This window comes from Oryctolagus cuniculus, chromosome 18, assembly GCF_964237555.1.
Source record: "Oryctolagus cuniculus chromosome 18, mOryCun1.1, whole genome shotgun sequence".
In the NCBI taxonomy this organism is placed as follows: Eukaryota; Metazoa; Chordata; class Mammalia; order Lagomorpha; family Leporidae; genus Oryctolagus; species Oryctolagus cuniculus.
Genome location: NC_091449.1, coordinates 31,916,230 through 31,941,745, shown reverse-complemented (window position 1 = coordinate 31,941,745; position 25,516 = coordinate 31,916,230). Strand labels below are relative to the sequence as shown.

General features: G+C 45.1%; 1 protein-coding gene across 1 annotated transcript in view; it reads left to right on the top strand.

Moving 5' to 3' along the window:
- ABCC11 (ATP binding cassette subfamily C member 11) overlaps positions 1 to 25,516 on the top strand; it is a 76,217-nt gene that overhangs the window by 28,023 nt on the left and 22,678 nt on the right. Inside the window, exons 14-20 of the mRNA XM_070063160.1 lie at positions 7,772 to 7,906; positions 7,997 to 8,099; positions 9,336 to 9,431; positions 13,213 to 13,316; positions 14,622 to 14,819; positions 18,983 to 19,209; positions 19,329 to 19,466. Coding sequence (XP_069919261.1) covers positions 7,772 to 7,906; positions 7,997 to 8,099; positions 9,336 to 9,431; positions 13,213 to 13,316; positions 14,622 to 14,819; positions 18,983 to 19,209; positions 19,329 to 19,466 — 1,001 coding nt within the window. The remainder of the gene's footprint in view (positions 1 to 7,771; positions 7,907 to 7,996; positions 8,100 to 9,335; positions 9,432 to 13,212; positions 13,317 to 14,621; positions 14,820 to 18,982; positions 19,210 to 19,328; positions 19,467 to 25,516) is intronic.

Genomic DNA, 25,516 nt, shown 5'->3' with positions numbered 1-25,516 from the left:
TGCCTCTTCACTCTCCTGACTGTTTCTTTTGCAGTACAGAAACTTCTCAATTTGATGCAATCCCAATAGTTAATTTTGGCTTTGACTGCCTGTGCCTCCACGGTCTTTTCCAGGAAGTCTTTGCCGGTGCCAATATCTTGCAGGGTTTCTCCAATGTTCTCTAATAATTTGATGGTGTCAGGTCATAGATTTAGGTCTTTAATCCACGTTGAGTGGATTTTTGTGTAAGGTGTAAGGTAGGGGTCTTGCTTCATGCTTCTGCACGTGGAAATGCAGTTTTCCCAGCACCATTTATTGAATAGACCGTCCTTGCTACAGGAATTGGTTTTAGATCCTTGGTCAAATATAAGTTGGCTGTAGATGTTTGGATTGATTTCTGGTGTTTCTATTCTGTTCCATTGTTCTATCCATCTATTTTTGTACCAGTACCATGCTGTTTTGATTACAACTGCCCTGTAGTATGTCCTGAAATCTGGTATTGTGATGCCTCCGGCTTTGTTTTTGTTGTACAAAATTGCTTTAGCTATTCTAGGTCTCCTGCATCTCCATATGAATTTCAGCATCATTTTTTCTAGATCTGAGAAGAATGTCTTTGGTATCTTGATGGGTATCACATTGAATCTCTAAATTGCTTTTGGAAGAATGGACATTTTGATAATGTTGATTCTTCCAATCCATGAGCATGGAAGATTTTTCCTTTTTTTTGGTATACTCTTCTATTTCTTTCTTTAAGATTTTGTAATTCTCATGATAGAGATCTTTAATGTCCTTGGTTAAGTTTATGCCAAGGTATTTGATTGTTTTTGTAGCTATTGTGAATGGGATTGATCTTAGCAGTTCTTTCTCAGCCGTGGCATTGCCTGTGTCTACAAAGGCTGTTGATTTTTGCGTATTGATTTTATATCCTGCTACTTTTCCAAACTCTCTATGAGTTCCAATAGTCTCTTAGTAGTGTTCTTTGGATCCTCTAAATAAAGAATCATATCGTCTGCAAAGAGGGGTAGTTTGACTTCTTCCTTCCCAATTTGTATCCCTTTAATTTCTTTTTCTTGCCTGATGGCTTTGGCTAAAACTTCCAGAACTATGTTGAATGGCAGTGGTGTGAGTGGGCATCCCTGTCTGGTACCAGATCTCAGTGGAAATGCTTCCAACTTTTCCCCATTTAATAGGATGCTGGCTGTGGGTTTTTCATAAATTGCTTTGATTATATTGAGGAATGTTCCTTCTATACCCAATTTGCTTAGAGTTTTCATCATGAAAGGGTGTTGAATTTTATTGAATGTTTTTCTGCATCTATTGAGATAATCATATGGTTTTTCTTCTGCATACTGTTAATTTGGTGTATCACATTGATTGATTTGCGATTGTTGAACCATCCCTGCATTCCAGGGATAAATCCCACTTGGTCTGGGTGGATGATTTTTCTGATGTGTTGTTGTATTCTATTGGCGAGAACTTTATTGAGGATTTTTGCATCTATGTTCATCAGGGATATTGGTCTGTAATTTTCTTTCAATGCTGCATGTTCATCAGGGATATTGGTCTGTAATTTTCTTTCAATGCTGCATCTTTCTCTGGCTTAGGGATTAAGGTGATGCTGGCTTCATAGAAAGAATTTGGGAGGATTCCGTCTTTTTCGACTGTTCTGAATAGTTTGAGAATAATTGGAGCTAGTTCTTTAAATGTCTGGTAGAATTCAGCAGTGAATCCATCTGGTCCTGGACTTTTCTTTGTTGGGAGGGCCTTTATTACTGTTTCAATTTCTGTCAGTTATGGGTCTGTTTAGGTTTTCTATGTCTTCATGGTTCAATTTATCCATTTCTGATAGATTTCCCTGTTTGCTGGCATACAAGTCCTTGTAGTAATTTCTGATGATTCTTTTTATTTCTGTGGTATCTGTTGTTACGTTTCCTTTTTCATCTCTGATTTTATTGATTTGGGTCTTTTCTCTTCTTTTTTTTAGTTAGTTGGGCCAAAGGGGTGTCAATTTTGTTTATTTTTTCAAAAAACCAGCTCTTCACTTGGCTGATTTTTTGCAATGTATTTTTGGATTCAATCCTGTTGATTTCTTCTCTGATTTTAATTATTTGTCTTTCCTACTAGATTTGGGTCTGGTTTGCTGCAGTTTTTCTAGATCCTTGAGACGCGTTGAAAGCTCATTTATTTGGTGCCTTTCCAATTTCTTCATGTAGGCACCTATTGCTATAAACTTTCCTCTCAACACTGCTTTTGCCGTATCCCATAAGTTTTGGTATGTTGTGTTGTTATCCTCATTTACTTCCAGAAAGTTTTTGATTTCTCTTTTGATTTCTTCTATGACCCAGTGTTCATTCAGGAGCATGTTGTTCAGTCTCCATGTGTTTGCATACTCTCTAGGGATTCCTGAGTTGCTAAATTCCACCTTCATTCCACTGTGGTCTGAGAAGCTGCATGGCATGATTCTAATTCTTTTAAATTTGCTGAGACTTGCTTTATGACCTAGTATGTGGTCAATCCTAGAGAAGGTCCATGCACTGCTGAGAAGAATGTAAAATCTTTAGATGTAGGATTGAAAGTTCTGTAGATATCTGTTAGATCCATTTGGGCAATAGTGTTGATTAAATCTGCTGTTTCCTTGTTGATCTTCTGTCCAGTTGATCTGTCTGTTTCTGAGAGTGGAGTATTGAAGTCCCCAAGTACTATTGTATTGTAATCTAAGTCTCCCTTTAAGTCCCTTAAAATACCTTTTAAATAAAGCAGTGCGCTGTAATTAGGTGTATATACATTTATAATGGTTACATCTTGCTGTTGGATTGAACCCTTAATCATTATATAGTGTCCCTCTTTATCTCTCTTAACAGTTTTTGTGTTAAAGTTTATTTTGTCTGACATTAATATGGCTATACCTGCTTTTTTTTTCGTTTCTGTTGGCATGGAATATCTTTTTCCAGCCTTTCACTTTCAGTCTGCAGGCATCTTTGTTGGAAAGATGTGTTTCTTGTAGGCAGCAAACAGATGGGTTTTGTTCCTTAATCCATCGAGCCAGTCTGTGCCTTTTAACTGTAGAGTTGAGTCCATTAGTGTTCAATGTGACTATTGATAAGTAATTACTTTGCCCTGCCATTATCCCAAAGATATTTTCTAGTATATGCTTTGAGCTTCCTATGATCACTTACTGATAGGTTTTCTTCCTTTACCTTCTTTCATACTGATGTCTGTGTTTCTGTGTATAGCACATCTTTAAGCATTTTTTGCAGGGCTGGACAAGTGGTGACAAATTCTTTAAATTTCTGTTTGCTATGAAAGGTCTTTATTTCACCTTCATTCACAAATGAGAGCTTTGCAGGATATAATATTCTGGGCTGGCAGTTTTTCTCTCTTTGTACCTGGGCTATATCTTGCCATTCTCTCCTAGCTTGTAGGGTTTCTGATGAGAAGTCAGCTGTGAGTCTGATTGGAGATCCTCTGAGAGTAATCTGACGTTTCTCTCTTGCACATTTTAGTATCTTTTCTTTATGTTTCACTGTGGTGAGTTTAATTACAACGTGTCATGGTGAGGATCTCTTTTGGTCATGTTTATTAGGGGTTCTATGAGCTTCCTGTACTAGGATGTCTCTGTCCTTCTCCAAATCTGGGAAATTTTCTGCTAGTATCTCACTAAAAAGGCCTTTTAATCCTTTCTCCCTCTCCATGCCTTCAGGAACTCCTAGAACCCGAATGTTGGTTTTTTTAATAGTATCCTGTAGATTCCCAACAATCTTTTTTAGATTTCCAATTTCCTCTTCTTTTCTTTGGTTTGACTATATACTTTCCCGTTTTCTGTCTTCTAAGTCCAATATTCTCTCTTCTGCTTCACCCATTCTGTTTTTAAGGCTCTTTAATGTGTTTGTCATTTGATCTATTGAATTCTTCATTTCATTATGATTTCTCGTCACTATCACAGTTTCATGTTCTACTAGTTGTTTCATTTCATTTTGATTCCTCCTTAATATTTCACTTTCACAAGAGAGATTTTCTATCTTGTCCATTAAGGATTTCTGTAGTTCAAGAATTTGTTTTTGAGAACTTCTTAATGTTCTTATCAATTTTTTGAGATCCACTTCTTGCATTTCTTCTATCTCATCATCTTCATAATCTTGCATTGGGGTGTCTTTTTCATTTGGGTGCATCATAGTGTCTTCCTTGTTCTTGCTACCTCGGTTTCTGCATTTGTGTTTGGCATTGTGGAGATATTCTTTGGTTTCTTCTCGTTATACTGTGACTCTAGAGTAAGTGGACTGTCTGCTTTTGATGGATCCTTACAGGCTGTGATGGGTGTAGCCAGAGAGCTCTGTTTGGTTCTTCAGGGTTAAGGGTGTGCCAAAGGTGACTCACCCAGATTGCTCTCTCACTCGCTCGCTCCTTTTTTTTTTTTTTTGACTCAGTTGGGAAGTAATTCCGCACAGCTGAGTGGAATTGAGGTTAGTTGATGTATGAAATCTGGCCCCTGTGGGTATTCATCTGCTCTACCCCTGGGACCACACAAAGAGTTTATGCAGCCCTCAGTGTGGTCTCAAATTTTTCTGCAGTCTCTCACCGGGTTGCCAAGGTTAACGAGTTTGTGTATTCTATGAGTTCTCTCGCCCCCCACCCCCTCAGATTTTCACAGTCTCAGTTCTTTAGCTCCACACTTTCACTAGGTCCTAACCTCCTATTATTTCTCCCCTCCAGAGTCAGGTTTTTCTGCTTGGCTGATGGCGGGCACCACTTTATGTGTGTCCAAAATGGTGCCTGCTCTTTGTCTTGCTCGGCTTTGTAAGGTGAGTGTAGAGAAAGGCTAGTGTCTGTGCTGGTTCCCCTTATTTATTCGTTTTTTTCTCTCCTCCAGTCAGCCTGGTGAACTTTCCCCAGTGGGGTTTCAGGCCTTGTTCTTTGCAGGTTCTTTCTGCCTTTCCCGCCAATGTCTCAGGTTACCGAGGTTTTTGTCTCACCTCCCCTTCCAGCGCTGGCGCACAGACTCTGTGGCTGGGCTTCCACGTGGTGGGCGACCTTGCTCTCCCCGTAGGTCCTCCGTGTCACATCCACTAGATCCGGAAGAGTTTCCTCTGCAATTTTTTCCTGAGCCTTTTCCTGAGACTTTGGTAACTCCACTTTTATTAAACTATCTTTTCCCGGACTATCAGTGCATGCCCTCACTATTCCGCCATCTTGGCTCCGCCCCTCCCATTGTTGTTTTATTTTTTATAAGACATTTAAGATCTAAAAAAATTTAGGAAATAATGAAAACCCACGTTTTGTTGCCGAACCGTGAGTTCACCCCTAGTCTTGTTCTTCCCCCAAAAAGCAAACACTGGGAGCTGTAGCTTTTAAGAGAAGCTTCAGGCCGGCACTGCAGCTCACTTGGCTAATCCTCTACCTGTGGCACCAGCACACTGGGTTCTAGTCCTGGTTGGGGCGCCGGATTCTGTCCCGGTTGCTCCTCTTCCAGTCCAGCTCTCTGCTGTGGCCTGGGAAGGCAGTGGAGGATGGCCCAAGTGCTTGGGCCCTGCACCCGCATGGGAGACCAGGAGAAGCACCTGGCTCCTGGCTTCAGATTGGCGCAGAACCAGCCGTAGTGCCCATTTGGGGGGTGAACCAACAGAATGAAGACCTCTCTCTCTGTCTGTCTCTCTCTCTCACTGTCTAAATCTGCCTGTCCCCCCTCCCCAAATAAGAGAAGCTTCATTTATAAGGAGTCAAGTAAAGAGAATAGGGAAAAACCAAGCGAATCTCTTCATTTTGAAGGGACTGGGATGGGCATGGGAGCAGGTGCCTGGCCCGGCGGTTCAGCCACTGGTGTCCCAACACAGAGCTTCTGGCTTCCACTCTCTACGCCAGCTTTGTGCCAGCGCAGACCTGGGGTGCAGCAGTGACAGCTTGTGCATTGGGTTTCTGCCACTCACATGGGAGACCTGGATTGAGGCCTCAGTTCCCACCTTTGGCCATCATGGGCATTCGGGGAGTGAACCAGCATACGTACAGTGAACTAGCACCTGTTTCTCTGTTTCTTTGTCTTCCCTTTCTGTCTCTCAAATACATAGATAAATAAAAACTCCCAGAGCCAAAGCAGACTGGGGATTTGTGTGAACGGGGTATAACAGGGGCTGCTGATAGAGAAGAGGAGCGTGGGGAGACCTCTGGGCATGCACACTTGCAGGCCTCACTTCTACACCCATGGTGTGTTCAAAGATGGCTGCCAAGATGTCTTAGACGTGTGTTGTTCAGCAGGATAATGAACGAGATGGTGCTCTCTGGTCAGCCTGAGCTGGTCTGCACAGACCTCAGTAGCTCTCTTTTTTACAATTAATTTTACAGAGAAAGGAAGAGAGAGAGAAAGAGGAGAGAGAGAGAATCTTCCATCCACTGGTTTACTCCCCAAATGGCTGCAATGGCCAGGGCTGGGCCAGGCCAAAGCCAGGAGCCTGGAACTGCATCCAGGTCTCTCACGTGGGTGGCAGGGACCTAGGCACTTGACCCATCACTGCTGCTCCCAGGGTGCACCCTAGCAGGAAGTGGGAATGCAGAGCAGAGCCAGGACTCAAACCAGGTCCTCCAACATGGGAGGCAGGCACCCTCACCGTGGCTTTTCTGCTGCGCCAAACACCCTCTCCGTCAAGGACAGCTATTGTGGAATAGCAAGTTACTATGCAACAGGCTGATGAAGGAGTATTATGGGGTGTCAGTATGTTAGGTGGCTAAGGGAAGCTAGCTGTTTGTTGTCCATGGTTTCAGTGTCTACCACCTGAATTAAACTGTGTGCCATGGATTACCACCCTCAGATTGCATTCTACGGTCTGCTCCTGCTTCCTTATTTTGTTGCTTGTTGTTTCCTTGTAGTGTTCACACGACTCCAATATATAGAAGGAACTCTAGATATAATAAAGTGCCTTTTGCATTTTTTATTTTAAAGACTTATTTATTTGAAAGGCAGAGTGATGCAGAGATGGAGAGAGAGAGAGATCTTTCATCCACTGGTTCACTCTCCAGATAGCTGCAACTCTCAGTCCTGGGCCAGGCTAAAGCCAGGGACCAGAAGCTTCTTCTAGGTCTCCTATGTGGGTGTCAGGGGCCCAAGCACTTGCGTCAGCTTCTGCTTCTTTGCCCATGACATTAGCAGGGAGCTGGATAGGAAGTGGAACAGTCGGGACACGAACTGGCACCCATATAAAGATGCTGGGTTCATAAGTGGCTTTACCCGCTGTGCCACAGTGCCAACCCCTCCTTCTCCCTGTTTTTAACTTTATATGATTGGTATTTTACTTTCTCTGCCCTTTGGTAGTTTGCACCCTGCACTCAATGTTATCTTTTGAAACCTCCCATGTGGATACATGTAACTATTTATTCTCACTGGGATAGTACTCCAATAGCTGGACATAGCAGAATTCATTTCTCCAGGATGAACAATATCATTCTTTCCCATATTTTACTTGTACAAAAAACATGCTTAGTGGACACATTTCTGTGTGTGTCTTTACACATGTGTTTGAGAGGTTTTTTAGGTGGAGTTTTAAGGGTCAATTTTTTAGTTCACAATTCTTTAAAAAATCTCTCATGTTACTGGATATTATCAAATTATTCTCCCCTTTTCCAACATTTTATAAGAGTTCTCTTTACTTTGGATCCTCACCAACACTTGAGGTTGTCCGACTATAAATTTTTGCCAACTTAGTGATATAAACTATTTTGTTCTGCCTTAGCTTTACATTATCTTTCTGAATTGTCAAGTTGACCGCCTTTCCATATGCTTACTGGAGACCTTGTTTCTTCTGTCCAGTACTTAGAGTTCTGTGACCAGATCATTTTGTTAGAAGATGGGCAAATTTGTGAAAATGGAACCCACAGTGAATTAATGCAGAAGAAGGGGCGGTACGCCCACCTTGTCCAGCAGATGCAGGCAGAAGCCACACAGGTGACCCCCTACCCCCACCAGCCATCCCCGCCTGTCCTCTCTCCCCATGGGGGTGAATCCCCGGCAGCCATGGTGTGTGTTTCTGCCCAGGACCTGTTGCTGGACACAGCGAAGCCAGCAGAGAAGCTGCAGGCAGAAGGGCAGCCTCAGGCCACGTCCAAGGAAGAATCTCATGGTGAAGATGCAGATAATGGTGTGTGTGGGGGATGGGACAAGCTGTCTGCCTGGCTGCCTGCCTGCCTGGGTCCTCCCAGGTCCAGGCATTGCTTCCTGGGCCCCAGAGTGGGTCATGTCCCTCGCTTCACACACATGGGGTCCACTGCCCAGCAGTGGAGGGCTGTGGGGTGTGGACAGTGGTGGTCAAGAGGCTGGAAGGATGCAAGAGTTGAGAGCTGGGAGGGGCACAGAGGGCCGGGCAGGGGGTGGCTCTGGCCCCAAGACTCGGGGCTTTGTAGGGCATCTGACGTTCACCCACTACACCCTTGAAGAGAGCACAAGTGTTAGAACCCAGAACTGAACTGGGACTCTCGTGGCCTTGCTTGTCTCTGAGACGGGGCAGCAGAAGGGAAAGGCAGGCAGTGAGACGTTCTAGACGCGAGTCCTCACTCTGTTGTGTGTCAAGCTGTGTGACTTCGACCAAGCAGCTTGACCTCTCTGAATCCTCATTGGCAAAACTGGGGACAACGGTGCTAACTTTGCAGGGTTGCAGTGGAGCTGCGATGAGGTCATGGGTAGGGAGAACCCCGATGCAGTGCTTGGCGTGTAGCAGGTTCCCGTCTCCCATAGTGTCAGCTGCAAAAGTCAGAACTGATTTAGGCTCTTAGAAAAATAGCCTGGCAGAACAGAGTGTAGGGCAGAGAACAAAAGCAGAAGCGGAAGAACTGGATCTTGGCAGCTTAAGGCTCCAAGTGTAGAGTCTGTTTGGGAAAACCCTCCCCTAGACTTTTCCAAGCTGGTGTACTTTCCCTTAGGAGTCCAAGACCAGGGAGAGAGCAGCTCTTCCCCGAAGTACCAAGCTGCTGGGCATTGCTGTACAGCACTTTAGCAGCCATGGAGGCCTGCCATTTCTCAGATGTGGAAACAGAGAGGTTTGGTGATTTGCCTGAGGTTGCAGTGTCACAGTGACAATTCTGGGACCTGGGTCACAGCTTGCTTCATTTCCTCCTGCTGCCATCAAAGGCTCTATTGTAGGGTTAGGGAAGAACCCCCTTTCCAGCTCTGGAGTCCAGGTCACAGACCATTTTCAGCAGAGCCCTCCTTGGGAAACCTGCAGGTAAGGTCAGACGGGGTAGGACCCTAAAAGCTAGAACGTGAAGAAACCAGAAACTGATGGGAGTCAGGAGCAGAAGGCTTCGCCAGGATGCCTCTGGGTCCTGGAGGGAGAGCAGGTGATCGGGACGCAATGTCAGCCTCTCCTGTTCTTATCCAGGCTCAGTGCTGGAACATCAGCTCACGAAGAAGGAAGAGATGGAAAAAGGCTCCCTGAGTTGGCGGGTCTACCACAGCTACATCCAGGCAGCAGGAGGTACAGTCCTGCGTCGTCCCAGGTCAGGCTAGAATGTGCGAGGTCATGCAAGGGGAGCAGGTCCGGACGGTCCGTGCCATTTGTTGATGTAACTTGAACAAACCCAGCCACGCTCCACTCTGGCCACTCGACCAGCAGAGGCAACTCTGCAAGTTGGTTTTCACGTTTCCTCCATGTTTCAGCGTTTCTCAGACTTTGGGTCCTGATGCACTGGCAGGTGGTGAACTCAACCCAGAGGATCGTGAGCAGCTCTCAGACATGAAATAGGCTGAGGAGGGGAAATAACAGCAAATGGTCCATGGACACCTGCCTTCTGTAGCTGTAGGTTCCACGTTTACAAATTCAACCAACTGCACAGCAAAACTATTTGGAAAAAAAATTGTGTCTGTGCTGAACATAGATAGACTTTCTTCTTGTCATTTTCTGTAAACAATATGGTATACCAACTATTTCCTTGTTTTTTTTTTAAAAAAGATTTATTTATTTATTTGAAAGTCAGAGTTACACACAGGGAGAAGGAGAGAGAGAGAGAGAGAGAGAGAGGTCTTCTATCCGCTGGTTCACTCTCCAATTGGCCACAATGACTGGAATTTGAAGCCAGGAGCCAGGAGCTTCTTCCGGGCCTCCCACGTGGGTGCAAGGGCCCAAGGACTTGGGGCATCCTCTATTGCTTTCCCAGGCCACAGCAGAGAGCTAGATCAGAAGTGGAGTGGCTGGGACTTGAACCAGTGCCCGTATGGGTGCTGGCACTGCAGGCAGTGGTTTTACCCACTATACCACAGTGCTGGCCCCTATACCAACTATTTTCGATGCTTTGGGTATTATAAGTATTCTAGCAGCAATTTAAAGCATTCAGGAGGATGTGCACAGGTCATATGCAAATAGCTCATCATTTCATCTAAGGGACATGGACATCTATGAATGTCGATATCTATGGAAATTTCCGGAACCCAATCTCCCGTGGGTAGCAAGGGATGCCTGTAATACAGTTGGAAAAATTTTTGTTTTGATGTATATGAGACAGGATTTAAAATGCATTTCTTATGGCAGTCAGGTGGCAATTAGAAGTTTCAAAGCTACTAGTTTATTAAATGGTGTGTATCACCATGAGTAGTTTCCTGTTCAATGTTATGCATGTAAAACCAAGAATATGGTACAGTAGTTCTTGAGTAATTTAAGGGATTTTTGGGAGTGGTCTTGATTTTGGAACCTAACCCTGTGTACAGAGTGTCTCCTCTCTACCTGTCTGGGGAGGATAGGGTGGGTGGTGCACCCGCAGGTTCCATCTCCATCCTCCCACCAGGGGGAGCTCTGCAGAGCATAGCTCTGGGCAGGAGACCAGCACATAAGGCTAAAATATATGGATGGATCTGGCCGTCAATTGGCCTGTATTTATAAGGCACCTACTATGTGCCAGGCATGGCACCAAGCTCTGGAAGGGAGAGGGTATAAAAAGTTACCTAGGAGCCAACCCCAGAATCTAGCTGGAAAGTTAACACATTGCTTAAAGAAGACAAAGGCACCAAGGAGAGAGAGAGAGATCGCCACAGCCAGGAAGTCTCCGGTGTCATCAAAGAGGTGGCCCTGGAGGAAGACATAAGGGCGTGGGACACAGATGGGGTAGGAGGGTGGGAGGAAGGGACAAGGGGCTGGTGCTAAAGGGGGTAATGCACCCCAGGTTTCCCTGGCCCCATGGGTCCCCAGCTCTGTAACTCTGGGCCAGATATTTGCTTTCTCTGGCATTCAGTTTCCTCGCTATCTTAGTCCGCTTGTGCTGCTATCACAAAACACCCGAGCCTGGGCCATTCATCAGGAACACACATTGATTTCTCCTAGTTCTGGAGGAACTGTGCTATGCCCCACACATGGAACATATGGTTCCATTCATCAGGAACACACATTGATTTCTCCTAGTTCTGGAGGCTGGAGTCTAAGATGAGGTGCCAGCAGGCTTGGTGCATGGTGAGGGTCCAGGATCTGCTCATAGGGTTGGTGCCTTGGAGGCTGCGCTGTGTGTGCTAGGAAGAGGCTGACCCATGTGCACTCACGTGGCAGAACGGGAGGAGGAGAGGCCCCTGAAGCCTTTTGGGTAAGGGGATGAAGCCCTTTCGTGGGGAAAGAGCCTCCCATGGGGAAAGAGTCCCGCCTTGGTGACTTGAGACCCTGCTAAGGCATGGCTATTAGTCTGGGTGTTGCCCAAAGGTCTACGTATCAAGGGCTTGGTTCCTGAAGTCTCCCGTCAACAATACTAGGAGGGTGGAAGCTTCGTCTGATTATGACGTTCAGAGATGGGACCCTGGGGGAGTGGGTGCATTGGATCAAGTTGTTGGGGTAAGGACTCCGGGACTGAACCACAGTCGGCCATAGACACAGGTGCTCCTTCTGGCCATGCGATGCCTGTGCCATCTTGGCGCTCTGCCAGCAAGACCACCACTACCAGATGCTGATCCGGTGGTGCTGCCTGTGCCTGTCTTAGACCATGAACTTCTAAACTGGGACCTGAAATAAGCCTCCTTCCCTCCTACGTAGCTTGGCTTAGGTACTTTATTGTGGTAATGAGCAGGTGACTAATGCAACGTAGCTCTTGTATGGGTGGGGACAGGAACCACACACTCAGAAATAACACATGTTTCGTGCTATGCCCCACACTTGGAACATATGGTACATGGTATATGCCATGTAAAAGGGAATTGCAATTATTATTTTTTTCTTAAAGATTTATTTTATTTATTTGAAAGGCAGAGTCACAGAAAGAGAGAGGGAGTGATAGAGAGAAGTCTTCCATCAACGGGTTCACTCCCCAAATGGCTGCAATGGCCAGGGCTGGGCCAGGCCAAAGCCAGGAGTCAGGAAACTTCATCCGGGTCTCCCATGTGGGTGCAGAGGCCCAAGCGTTTGGGCCATCTTCTGCTGCTTTCCCAGGCACATTAGCAAGGAGCTGGATTGAAAGTGGAGCAGCTGGGATTGAACTGGCATCCGGTCTCTAAGGATAAGTGTGTCCCTTAGGACGCAATGTCCCACCCCTGCAATTGTTCTTTTTTTTTTTTTTTTTTGACAGGCAGAGTGGATAGTGAGAGAGAGAGACAGAGAGAAAGGTCTTCCTTTTGCCGTTGGTTCACCCTCCAATGGCCGCCATGGCTGGCGTGCTGCGGCCAGTGCACTGCACTGATCCGAAGGCAGGAGCCAGGTGCTTCTCCTGGTCTCCCATGGGGTGCAGGGCCCAAGCACTTGGGCCATTTCCACTGCCTTCCCGGGCCACAGCAGAGAGCTGGCCTGGAAGAGGGGCAACCGGGAAAGAATCCGGCGCCCTGACCGGGACTAGAACCTGGTGTGCTGGCGCCGCTAGGTGGAGGATTAGCCTATTGAGCCACGGCGCTGGCCACAATTGTTCTTTTAAAACAGAACCCTCAGGATATTCATGGGGGAGCTAACTTCTCTAGAAGTATACTTCTGTGCCTGGCACACATTATCTCATGCCATCTTCAGCCGGGCTCTGCGGTTGCGATGGTTATCACCATCTCACAGGTAAGGAAGTGGAACGTCACTAGCCTTTGGTACCTTGTGCAGGGTCATCTGGTTTGGAAGGACTTGAGTCAGGATTTGAACTCAGGGCTCGTTGACTTTGGGACCCAGCCGTGCTCAATCCTCGCAGGTGTCCAAGTTGGACAGGAGACAGGGAGATTCAAGGATTCAGAGCCTGGACAGCTGGACGGTTTGGTCAGCAGTGGCCTCGCCTCTTCAGGTGGCACCTGTGAGCCCCTCCCCTCTTTTTTCCACCCAGGTTACGTCGTCTTCATCCCAGTTTTCCTTCTCGTCGGCATGTCTGTCTTCCTTACAACTTTCAACTTCTGGTGGCTGAGTTATTGGCTGCAGCAGGGCTCAGGGGTGAGTGTTATGACAGAGGTGGGTGGCGTGGCCGTGGCCTTGCATGAGATCAGGGGTGGGGGGCTTCTTGCTTTCTGGGATCGTGAGGGCCAGAGCACAGCTGGGTGCCCACGTGACAAGCCTGGGCTGAGTCAACAAATGTTGCTCCAGAGAGAGCTGATGGAAGCCAGGCTGCTGCTGGGGCTCCCTCCTGGCTCCAGTCTCCTGCATTTGCAGAGTGGGTGGTCACTCATGCAGTGTTTCTGGAACAAAACCAAGAAGTTTCTGCCCTCAAACTGCTCCCAGGAGTCTACATCTCAAGGCTTGATGTCTCTTTCCTTGGGCTCCGGCTTTGTTTGCCCACCCTGCTTTATTTGAAATTGCCCTGTGCACTCCCAGAGTCCCCGCGTGCCATACTAGTATCGGGTTACTTTGTCAACCTTTCCCAGGGAGGTATCACTGTTCCTGTTTGACACTGAGCCTGGAAAGGATAAAAGACGGGAAACATCCAGGACTTGAACTTGGTGCTCTGGAGCAAAGCCACACTTTTCTCATAATGCTCTACTAGGCTAAATTTTGAGCCACATTATGGGGGGGATGGAGGTGGGGAGGAGTCTGGTCCATGGACCATAGGGAGGCTCATGTGATATCACTGGGTCTGGCCTTCCATGGCAACTCTAGGTGGAACTTCAATTTCAATAACTCTATAGCCAGCTCATTTTTAAGTTAATAATTGTGTATGGCCCATGAATGATGTTATAAACATCCATATAGCCTTTGGTAGCAAAAAGATTCTTCACCCCTGAAGGAAAGCCATTCTAGATATTTAGAGCTTCGGAAGATTTAACCCAGGGCATTGTACACGGGCTTAAACAACACTCAGAAGGGCTGGAGAAGAGAGGGGAGGCAGCCATCAGTGACCAGTAGGCAGCACTTCAGTGAGTGATTCTCCAAAGGATACTTGGGAGCCACTAGCCAGACTCCACATCGCATGACCTGCCCACACTTGCCACCCGGGGTAGATGGCTTCTGCCCCTCTATGTTTGATTTCCCAGGGGAATCTAGCCTGAAACCATGCTGGGACAGGGCCTGGGAATTCCAGTGGAGCAGGTGGAAGGGGCGGCTGTGGTGGCGGCCTGAGATCTAACTGAGGGCAGGACAGTGGGGAGGGAGAGAAGGCAATGCACCAAGAAGGGAGGTGTCAACATAGGTTCCATAGGTGGGAACATAGGTTCTCCCAGCCCGTGTGGCACCAGAGAGGAGGGTTTCCCCGCACTGAATTTTACCCTGGACTCACGGGGTCTGACCCCTTGTTCTTTCTTGAAGACCAACAGCAGCCGAGGCAGCAACAGCAGCTCTGCAGACCCAGGCGACATCCTGGACAACCCACAGCTGCCCTTTTACAAACTGGTGTATGGCCTCAGCGCCTTGCTGCTGATCTGCGTGGCAGTCTCCTTCTCGCTGACTTTCACCAAGGTCACCAGGAGGGCGTCCACAGTCTTGCACAACCAGCTTTGCAGCAAGGTATGTGCCTGGGTGCTTGGCATGGCCACTGGTTCAACCTTGACCTTGCCCAACCTTTATTTTTTTAAATCTGGTAGACTATTTTTATTTATTTGAAAGACAGAGTTACGGAGAGAGAGAGAGAGAGAGAGAGAGAGAGAGAGAGAGAGAGAGATCTTTCATCTGTTAGTTCACTCCCCAGATGGTTGCAACAAACCAGGAGCCTGGAGCTTTTTCCAAGGTCTCCCATGTGGGTGCAGAGGCCCAAGCACTTGGGCCATCTTCTACTGCATTCCTAGGCCATAGCAGAGAGCTGGATCAGAAGAGTAGCAGCCAGGACTCGAACTGGCACACATATGGGATGCCAGTGCCACAGGTGGAGACTAGCCTCCTGCACCAGAGTGCCGGCCCCCAGGAAGCATGATTCTGAGAGCTGAGTGCCCCTTCACGGAGGGTCAGTGGACACGTCAGTGCTGGTCTCCCTCAACCGAATCCTTTGTATTGTTAGGGTCTAAAAAAAAAAACCCACCGCCCGAGGAACGACTCCAAGAGACTTTTTCTCTCATGCACAGCAAAGGGTTAATTTTATTGATCCAACATGTTGGGGCCCTCTGACAAGGACAGAGGAGCAGTGAGGAACTACAGCATAGGGTTTATAAAGGCAAAAACCGCAAAATCGGGAGGGGGGAGAGAATACACGGTTGCTAAGCGGTTGCTAAAATCTTACAATCAGCAATTATGATTTTAAGACATAGACAAATCACATCTTCATTATTAGCCCAGGTAACCCAGGTGCAACCTTTCTACTTTTAAGCTTGAGCAATCATGCTAGGGGGTTTTTGTGCGTTGCCAAGGGTGATGTAGTGCACTGCTATTGTCTGACTATTTGAGATCATAGTTTCAGACCAGAGTCTCACGGTGGGGGGGTGCTTTCCCAGAATGCAGTCTCAAGTGCTCCAAAATGGAGTCCCTACTGTCAAGGTGCTACTTTACTCTGTCTTATTTTCACAGCTGCACCAGGAAGGTTTAAACCTGTAAGCTTAAGCTTAACTTTTTACACCCGCACACATACAATTTTAACTCTTCAGTATAAAGAGTCACTTGTAAGTGCCAAAAGGCCTTTTTGAAGTGGCTATTATCATCCTCATTTTACATACAAGAAAAACACAATTCTATAGGTGTCATGGTTGGGAAGTATGTTAGTGTTATGCATGTTACGCTAGAATATCAGATTGTTGGTGGTGTCACACTGCCTCCTGGAAACGTTCTTTCTCTCTCACTTATCAAATACGACTCTGTGCCCGGTTGTGTCATGAGCATTTGGCTTATCACAGTGAATGAATGATGCAAGGAGGGTTTGGACCACCATGGTTATCTGGGAAGGCAGATGAGAAAATGGGCCATTGCAAAATGGTGTGTTGGGTTTGGACCATAAGAACCAAGCGGTGTCTAACCTCAGCCTGCGCAGTGGAAGGAGAGGGCCCCTGGGAGGAGTGACCACTCCTTGAAGGAGAAACTGGATTTCAGCAGCTCAAATAAAGAGGCTGGGGGCCGGGGCTGTGGCGCAGTGGATAAAGCCACCGCCTGCAGCGCCGGCATCACATATGGGTGCTGCTTTGTGTCCTGGCTGCTCCTCTTCCAATCCAGCTCTCTGCTTATGGCCTGGGAAAGCAGTGGGAGACAGCCCAAGTGCTTGGGCTCCTGTGCCCATGTGGGAGACCCAGAGGAAGCTCCTGGCTCCTGGCTTCAGACCGGCCCAGCTCCAACTGTTGCAACCAAATGGTGTGAACCAGTGGGTGGAATATCTCTCTCTCTCTCTGGCTCTGCCTTTCAAGTAAGTAAGTAAGTAAGTAAATAAATAAATAAATCTTTAAAAAAATATTAAGGGGCTGGAGGTGAGCCATTATGGGGAAAGTGAATGGAGTTCAGGAAGGCTGGACTTGGGAGATAGATTTAGGGTTCTGTCGGGGTGCCTGGGAGGTGGAGCATGCCCTGTGTTGCCACCAAGTGTGTCAGTGTCGGAAGGATGGAAAAGCAAAGGTTTCCCCTAGCCCTCAGCGAGGCCCGAGGCTTGTTGGAACCAGGAGGCGGAAATCCCTCTGAGGCCTGACTGAGTACCTGCTGCCCCGTGGCTCTGAACATTCTCTAACGATCTGACCACAAATGCTGGTGTTCTGGAAATATCCAGTCTTCAGGCCTCCAAGGGGTGTTTGGTATTTTAATTTTTAAGAAGTATTAAAATTTCTTTCCACTAGAAAGTGTCTCATATGTTAAAAATTTCCTTTTGGGGCCGGCGCCGTGGCTCACTTGGTCAATCCTCCGCTTGCGGCACCGGCATCCCATATGGGTGCTGGGTTCTAGTCCCGGTTGCTCCTCTTCCAGTCCAGCTCTCTGCTGTGGCCTGGGAGGGCAGTGGAGGATGGCCCAAGTGCTTGGGCCCTGCACCCACATGGGAGACCAGGAGAAGCACCTGGCTCCTGGCTTTGGATCGGCGCAGTTCTGGCCGTAGCGACTATTTCGGGGGTGAACCAACAGAAGGAAGACGTTTCTCTGTCTCTCTCTCTCTCACTGTCTATAACTCTACCTGCCAAATAAATAATAAAAAAAGTAAATCTTAAAAAAAATTTCTTTTACTTGTCCTTGTATGACTTCATTGATTTAAATGTGGCTTTGTCATATTCGGTAATCACAAGTAAAGGCTGAACTTCTGAAAAATTGGTTCCATGGCAAGAATAATAAAATGAACAAAAAAAGACTAACAAAAACTGTGCTTAGTTTGACACTTAAAGGGCAATCTACAACCCTTTGTCCTGTGTCCCCACCATTTGTGATGCTGGGTCTGCTCCTCTCCTCTGAGTACCCCCCCACCCCCGAAAGCTCACAGTCCTAAGGGACTGCCCCTTTTGCCCTTTGAATTTGCAAAGTGATTGTGACAATTCTGGTTGCTTTAGCTCAAGTGGTTAACAAAAGATTCTGAAAATAAAATTGCAGGTGTTTCAGGGAAAGAAAAAGCAAGGCAGCTCTTCATCTGCCACGATGACTTCCTGCTTAGAAAGTAAAGTGACGCTAGCATCCCATGTGGGCATCAGTTCAAGTCCCAGCTACTCCACTTCTGATCCAGGTCCCTGTTAATGCGCCTGGGAAAGCAGTGGAGGATGGCCCAAGTGCTTGGGCCTCTGCACCCTCATGGAAGACCTGGAAGAAGCTCCTGGCTCCTGGCTTTGGTCTGGTCTAGCACTGGCCATTGCAGCCATTTGGGGAGTGAACTAGTGGATGGAAGACCTCTCTTTTTCTCCTCTGTCTCTCATTCTCTCCCTCTGTAACTCTGCTTTTCAAATAAATAAATAATTTTTTTTTGTAAGAAAGCAACCAAGAAGACAAACTACATTCAGGCATTTGTAATGAGAGAGCTGCTATGATACCTACCATTCACTAAAAATCAAAGTATCCCACCCTCCTCTTTAGATTTGGCCTCAATGGACGCTATGAGCTTCTGTCCATTTCTGTTTCTTCAGTCATAGCTTAAGAAGTCCTGGGGGATGAAGGCTGCCAGGTGGCCCATGCCATGAGCCCGTAAGAAAAGCCCACAGTGCAGAGCCTGGCTGTGCTGCGGGTAGGAACACCTCGGGAGGCCTGACCAGATCAAGGTTTTGTCCTGAACTCTTTCAGCAAGTCACAAAGCCACGTTTCCTTCTCTGGGCTTCGGTCTCCACAGGTGCTTTCGTTAGAGCCCTTCCCATTTGGAAAGTTCTTTGACCTCCAAAGGGCTTTCAGAGATCAAGGGGAAGTGCCTCCTTCGAGAAGGGGCAGCCATGGTTCCATTCAACCCGAGTCGGAGCGTTAGGCAGTCCCGATGGAACTGCTGCTACTCCTCTGTGGCAATCCTGAGAGTCGGCAGGGGCAGGGCTACGCTGATTCCTTGGTGTGCATTCTCTCCCACTCTCTTTCTTTAAATAGTAGCCTTATTGAGACTTAACACCTGTAAGTTCCCCCCTTCTGCACTGTAAAGCTCACAGGTGTTTGGTCATCCGTGGAGTTATGCAGTGCTCACCACACCTCCCTGGAGCGTCGCTGTCATCCGCATTTGACCCAGAGGTGTTAAGTAACTTGCAACAGATAGGACAGTGGTAGGAGCAAGCAAGGCTGTGGCTGTGCTCATGGCTGGGTGGGTTTTGTTCCTGCAGGTTTGGTGTGGCCTCATGAGTTTCTTCGACACGACCCCTATTGGCCGGCTCCTGAACTGCTTCGCAGGAGACCTGAATGACCTGGACCAGTGTCTGCCCATGGTTGCCGAGGAGTTCCTGATCCTGTCCTTGCTGATGGTCAGCGTCCTGTTGGTCATCAGCGTGCTGTCTGTCTACATCCTGCTGATGGCCACCACAGTCATCACGGTGTGCCTCATTTTTTACACGTGAGTAGCCCCGTGCTTGTGAGTGGGGTTTGGGACTTGGGGTGAGGATGGAACCGACCCCAAATTGGACGACCCCAGAGGCGGATGGCCCCTGGCCATTGACTCCATTCTCCCAGCAGGAAATTCAAGAGGGCCATCAATGTGTTCAAGAGGCTGGAGAACTACAGCCGCTCCCCTTTGTGTTCCCACATCCTCACCTCCCTGCACGGCCTCAGCTCCATCCACGTGTATGGCAGAGTGGAAGACTTCATCAGCCAGTGCGTCTTTGTGATGGGGATGCCCCGCACCCAGGGAGTGCGGGGGCGGTTAGGTGGTTGGGAGGCTGGCGGTGAAGACAGCACTGGGAACGGCAGCATCATGGGAGAATGAGAGGAGGCACCGTTGCACTGCCTTTGCTTGTCCCTGAGTTGTGGGATGATGCTTTTGAGAATAAAGCGTCCCAACGATGTGGAGAAGGTTTGCGAGGTTTGCAGCCCTGTGGGTGTTTTATACACAGCTGCCCCTTCTGCAGCCATGGGTGCTGCATCCACGGCTTCAACTCCCTGTGGACTGCAGATATTGGGGGAAGGGGAGAAATTGTTTCAGTACCAGATACGCACAGACTGTACTCTTCTCATTGCCCAGATTTCATTTTAGGTGCTCTTTTAGTTCTCACAGATCAGGGAGAATATATGGTATTTGTCCCTTTGGGACTTGCTTATTTCACTAAGTGTGATGATTTCCAGATTCATTCATTTTGTTGAAAATGACCAGATTTCTTTTTTTTTTTTTTTTACCGCTGTGTAGTATTCCATAGTGTACATATCCCATAATTTCTTGATCCAGTCTTCAGTTGATGGGCATTTAGGTTGATTCTATGTCTTACCTATTGTGAATTGAGGTGCAGATAGCTCTTTTGTTTACTGATTTCATTTCCCTTGGGTAAATTCCCAGGAGTGGGATGACTGGGTCACTTTACTGAGTGTTTCTTTTGCCATACAGAAACTTTTCATTTTCAGTAATTCCATTTGTTAATTTTGGCTTTGACTGCCTGTGGCTCTGGGGTCCTTTCCAAGAACTCTTTGCCTATGCCAATGTCTTGAAGGGTTTTCTCAATTTTCTCTAATAATTTGATGGTGTTGGGTTGTAGATTAGATCTTTAATCCATGTTGAGTGAATTTTTGTGTAAGGTGTAAAGTAAGGGTCTTGTTTCATACTTCTGCATGTGGAGATCCAGTTTTCCCAGCACCATCTGTTGAAGAGACTGTCCTTGCTCCAGTGATTGGTTTTAGATCCTTAGTCAAATATAAGTTGGCTGTAGATGTTTGGATTGATTTCTGGGGTTTCTATTCTGTTCCATTGGTCTATCCATCCATTTTTGTACCAGTATCAGTCTGTTTTGATTATAATTGCCTTGTAGTATGTCTTGAAATCTGGTATTGTGATGCCTCCAGCTTTGTTTTTGTTGTACAAGATTACTTTAGCTATTCGAGGTCTCCTATTCCTCCATATGAACTTCAGCATCATTTTTTCTAGATCTGAGAAGAATGTCTTTGGTATCACATTGAATCTGTAAATTACTTTCAGAAGAATGGACACTTTGATGATATTGAGTCTTCTAATTCGTGAACATGGAAGATTTTTCTACTTTTTTGTATCTTCTACTTCTTTCTTTAATGTTTTGTAATTCTCATCATAGCGATATTTGACATCCTTGGTTAAATTTATTCCAAGGTATTTTATTGTTTTTGTAGCTATCTGTGAATGGGATTGATCTTAGAAGTTCTTTCTAAGCTGTGGCATTGTTTGTGTATACAAAGGCTATTGATTTTTGTGTTAATTTTATATCCTGCTACTTTTCCAAACTCTTCTATGAGATCCAATAGTCTCTTAGTGGATTCTTTTGGATCCCCTATATATAGAATCGTGTCATCTGTAAATAGGGATAGTTTGACTTCTTCCTTCCCAATTTGTATCCCTTTGATTTCTTCTTCTTGCCTAATGGCTCTGGCTAAAACTTCCAGGACTATATTGAATAGCAATGATGAGTGTAGGCATCCCTGTCTGGTACCAGATCTAAATGGGAATTCTTCCAACTTTTCCCCATTCAATATGATGCTGGCCATGAATTTGTCATAAATAGCCTTCATTGTGTTGAGTAATGTTCCTTCTATATCCAATTTGCTTAGAGTTTTTATCATGAAAGGATGTTGAATTTTATCAAATGCTTTCTCTGCATCTATTGAGATAATCATGGCTTTTTTCAACAGTTTTTTAATATAATGTATCACACTTATTTATTTACAAATGTTGAACCATCCCTGCATACCAGGGATAAATCCCACTTGGTCTGGGTGGATGATCTTTCTGATATGTTGGTGGATTTGATTGGCTAGAATTTTGTTGAGGATTTTTGCATCTATGTTCACCAGGGAAATTGGTCTCTAATTTTCTTTCTCTGTTTTTGGTTAGTGGGGTCAATGGTATGTCTATTTTGTTTATTTATTTTTTTAAATTTATTTGACAAATAGAGTTATACAGTGATAGAGAGAGACAGAGAGAAAGGTCTTCCTTCTGTTGGTTCACCTCCCAAATGGCCGTTATAGCTGGCACTGCACTGATCTGAAGCCAGGAGCCAAGTGCTTCTTCCTGGTCTCCCATGCGGGTGCAAGGCCCAAGCACTTGGGCCATCCTCCACTGCCTTCACGGGCCACAGCAGAGGGATGGACTGGAAGAGGAGCAACTGGGACTAGAACCCGGTGCCTATATGGGATGCTGGCACTGCAGGCAGAGGATTAGCCAAGTGAGCCACGGCACCAGCCCTATTTTGTTTATTTTTTCAAACAGTCAGCTCTTTGTTTTGCTGATCTTTTGTATTTCCTTGGATTCAATTTTGTTGATTTCTTCTCTAATTTTAATTACTTCTTTTCTCCTATTAGTTTTGGGGTTGTTTTGCTGTTGTTTTTCTAGATCCTTGAGATGCATTGATAGCTCATTTATTTGGTGCGTTTCCAATTTCTTAATGTAGGCATATGTTGCTATAAACTTTCCTCTTAACACTACTTTTGCTGTATTCTGTACATTTTGATATGTTGTATTGTTGCCTTCATTTGTTTCCAGAATTTTTTTGATTTCTCTTTTGATTTCTTCTATGACCCACTGTTCATTCAGGATCACGTTGTTCAGTCTCCATATGTTCTAGAGATTCCTGAGTTGCCGATTTCCAGTTTTATTCCATTGTGGTCTGAGAAGATGCATGTTATGATTTTGATTTTTTTTGAATTTGCTGAGACTTGCTTTATGGACTAGCATGTGGTCTATCATAGAGAAAGTTCCATGCACTGCTGAGAAGGATGTGTATTCTGTAACTGTAGGATGAAAAATTCTGTAGATATCTGTTAGGTCCATTTGGTCAATAGTGTCAGTTAAATCTGCTATTTCCTTGCTGATTTTCTGTCTGGTTGATCTGTCCATTGCTGAAAGTGGAGTATTGAAGTCCCCCATTACTATTGTATTAGATTTTAAGTCTGTCTTTTAATCCCTTAACATTTCTTTTAAATAGCCAGGTGCCCTGTAATTAGGTGCCTACACATTTATAATAGTTATATCTTCCTGTTGAATTGATCCCTTAACCATTACATAGTGCCAATCTTTGTCTCTTTTAATAGTTTTTGTGTTAAAGTCTATTTTGTCTGATATTAGGATGGCTACACCAGGTATTTTTTGGTTTCTGTTAGCATGGAATATCTTTTTCCTCCTTTCCTTTTCAGCCTGCACGCACATTTGTTGGAAAGATGTGTTTCTTGTAGGCAGCAAATAAATGGGTTTTGTGTTTTAATCCATTCAGCCAGTCTGTGTCTTTTAACTGGTGAGCTGAGGCCATTTACATTCAAGGTGACTATTGATAAGTAAAGACTTTGCCCTGGCATTTTTCCAAAAATGTTTCTATTTTTTACTTCAAATTTCCTTTGAAATTCAAATGTTTTCAAAGATTCCTTTGAAATTCGAAGATGGAGAGATTTTCTTCCTTTACCTACTTTCATAGCAATGACCATGTTTCTAGGTTTCTGTGTGCAACACATCCTTAAGCATCTTTTGTAGGGCTGGACAGGTGGCGACAAATTCTTTCAATATCTGTTTGTTATGGAAGGTCTTTATGAAACATTCATTAATAAATGAGAGCTTTGCAGGGTATAATATTTTGGGTTGACAGTTTTATTCTCTTAAGAGTTGGACTATATCTTGCCATTCTCTCAGAGCCTGCAGGATTTCTGATGAGAAGTCCATTGTGAGTCTAACTGGAGATCCTCTGAAAGTAATCTGGCATTTCTCTTGTGCACATTTTAGAATCTTTTCTTTATGTTTTACTGTGGAGAGTTTCATTACAATGTGTCGTGGCAAAGATCTTTTCTGGTCATGTCTATTAGGAGTTCTTTGTGCTACCTGTACTTGGATGTCCCTTTCTTTCTCCAAATTAGGACTGTTTTCTGTTATTATTTCACTATAAAGGCCTTTTAATCCTTCCTCCCTTTCCACCCCTTCAGGAGCTCCTAGAACTAATCTGTTGGATCATTTTATAGTATCCTGTAGATTCCCAAAGTGTTTATTAGTTTCCTAATTTCCTCTTCTTGAATTGGTTTGTCTGTATAATTTCCTGTGCTTAGTCTTCTAAGCCTGATGTTCTTTCTTTTGCTTCACTGATTCTGTTGTTAAGGCTGTCCACTGCATTTTTCTTTTGCTCTATTTAATTCTTCATTTCATCTTGTTTTTTTTTTTTAAGATCTATATTTTAAAGGAGAATTTTCTTTCATGTCCTATACGGATTTCTTTTTTATTTTATTTTATTTTTTATTTTTTTAACTTTTATTTAATGAATATAAATTTCCAAAGTACAGTTTATGGATTACAATGGCTTCCCCCATATAACTTCCCTCCCACCTGCAACCCTCCCCTTTCTCACTCCCTCTTCCCTTCCATTCACATCGATTCATTTTCAATTCTCTTTATATACAGAAGATCAGTTTAGCATATATTAAGTAAAGATTTCAACAGTTTGCACCTACATAGAAACACAAAGTGAAAAATACTGTTTCAGTACTAGTTATAGCATTAAATCACAATGTACAGCACATTAAGGACAGAGATCCTACATGAGGAGTAAGTGCACAGTGACTCCTGTTGTTGACTTAACAAATTGACCCTCTTGTTTATGGCATCAGTAATCACCCTAGGCTCTTGTCATGAGTTGCCAAGGCTATGGAAGCCAGTTGAGTTCACTGACTCTGATCATATTTAGACAAGGTCGTAGTCAAAGTGGAAGTTCTCTCCTCCCTTCAGAGAAAGGTACCTCCTTCTTTGATGACCTGTTCTTTCCACTGGGATCTCACTCGCAGAGATCTTTCATTTAGGTCATTTTTTTTGACAGAGTGTCTTGGCTTTCCATGCCTGAAATACTCTCATGGGCTTTTCAGCCAGATCCGCATGCCTTAAGGGCTGATTCTGAGGCCAGAGTGCTGTTTAGGACATCCACCATTCTATGAGTCTGCTGTGTATTCTGCTTCCCATGTTGGATCGTTCTCTCCCTTTTTTATCCTATCGGTTAGTATTTGCAGACACTAGTCTTGTTTATGTGATCCCTTTGACTCTGAGTCCTATCATTATGATCAATTGTGAACAGAAATTGATCACTTGGACTAGTGAGATGGCATCGGTACATGCCACCTTGATGGGATTGAATTGGAATCCCCTGGTATGTTTCTAACTCTACCGTTTGGGGCAAGTCAGCTTGAGCATGCCCCAAATTGTACATCTCTTCCCTCTCTTATTCCCACTCTTATATTTAACAGGGATCACTTTTCAGTTAAGTTTCAACATTTAAGAATAACTGTGTATTAATTACAGAATTCAACCAATAGTATTAAGTAGAACAAACAAAAAAATACTAAGAGGGATAACATATTAAGTTGTTCATCAACAGTCAGGGCTATGCTGATCAAGTCACCGTTTCTCATAGTGTTCATTTCACTTTAACAGGTTTCCTTTTTGGTGCTCGGTTAGTTGTCACCGATCAGGGAGAACATATGATATTTGTCTCTTTGGGACTGGCTTATTTCACCCAGCATGATGTTTTCCAGATTCCTCCATCTTGTTGCAAATGACCGGATTTTATTTTTTTTACTGCTGTGTAGTATTCTATAGAGTACATGTCCCATAATTTCTTTATCCAGTCTACTGTTGATGGGCATTTAGGTTGATTCCAGGACTTAGCTATTGTGAATTGAGCTGCAATAAACATTGAGGTGAAGACCGTTTTTTTTTTTTTTTTTGT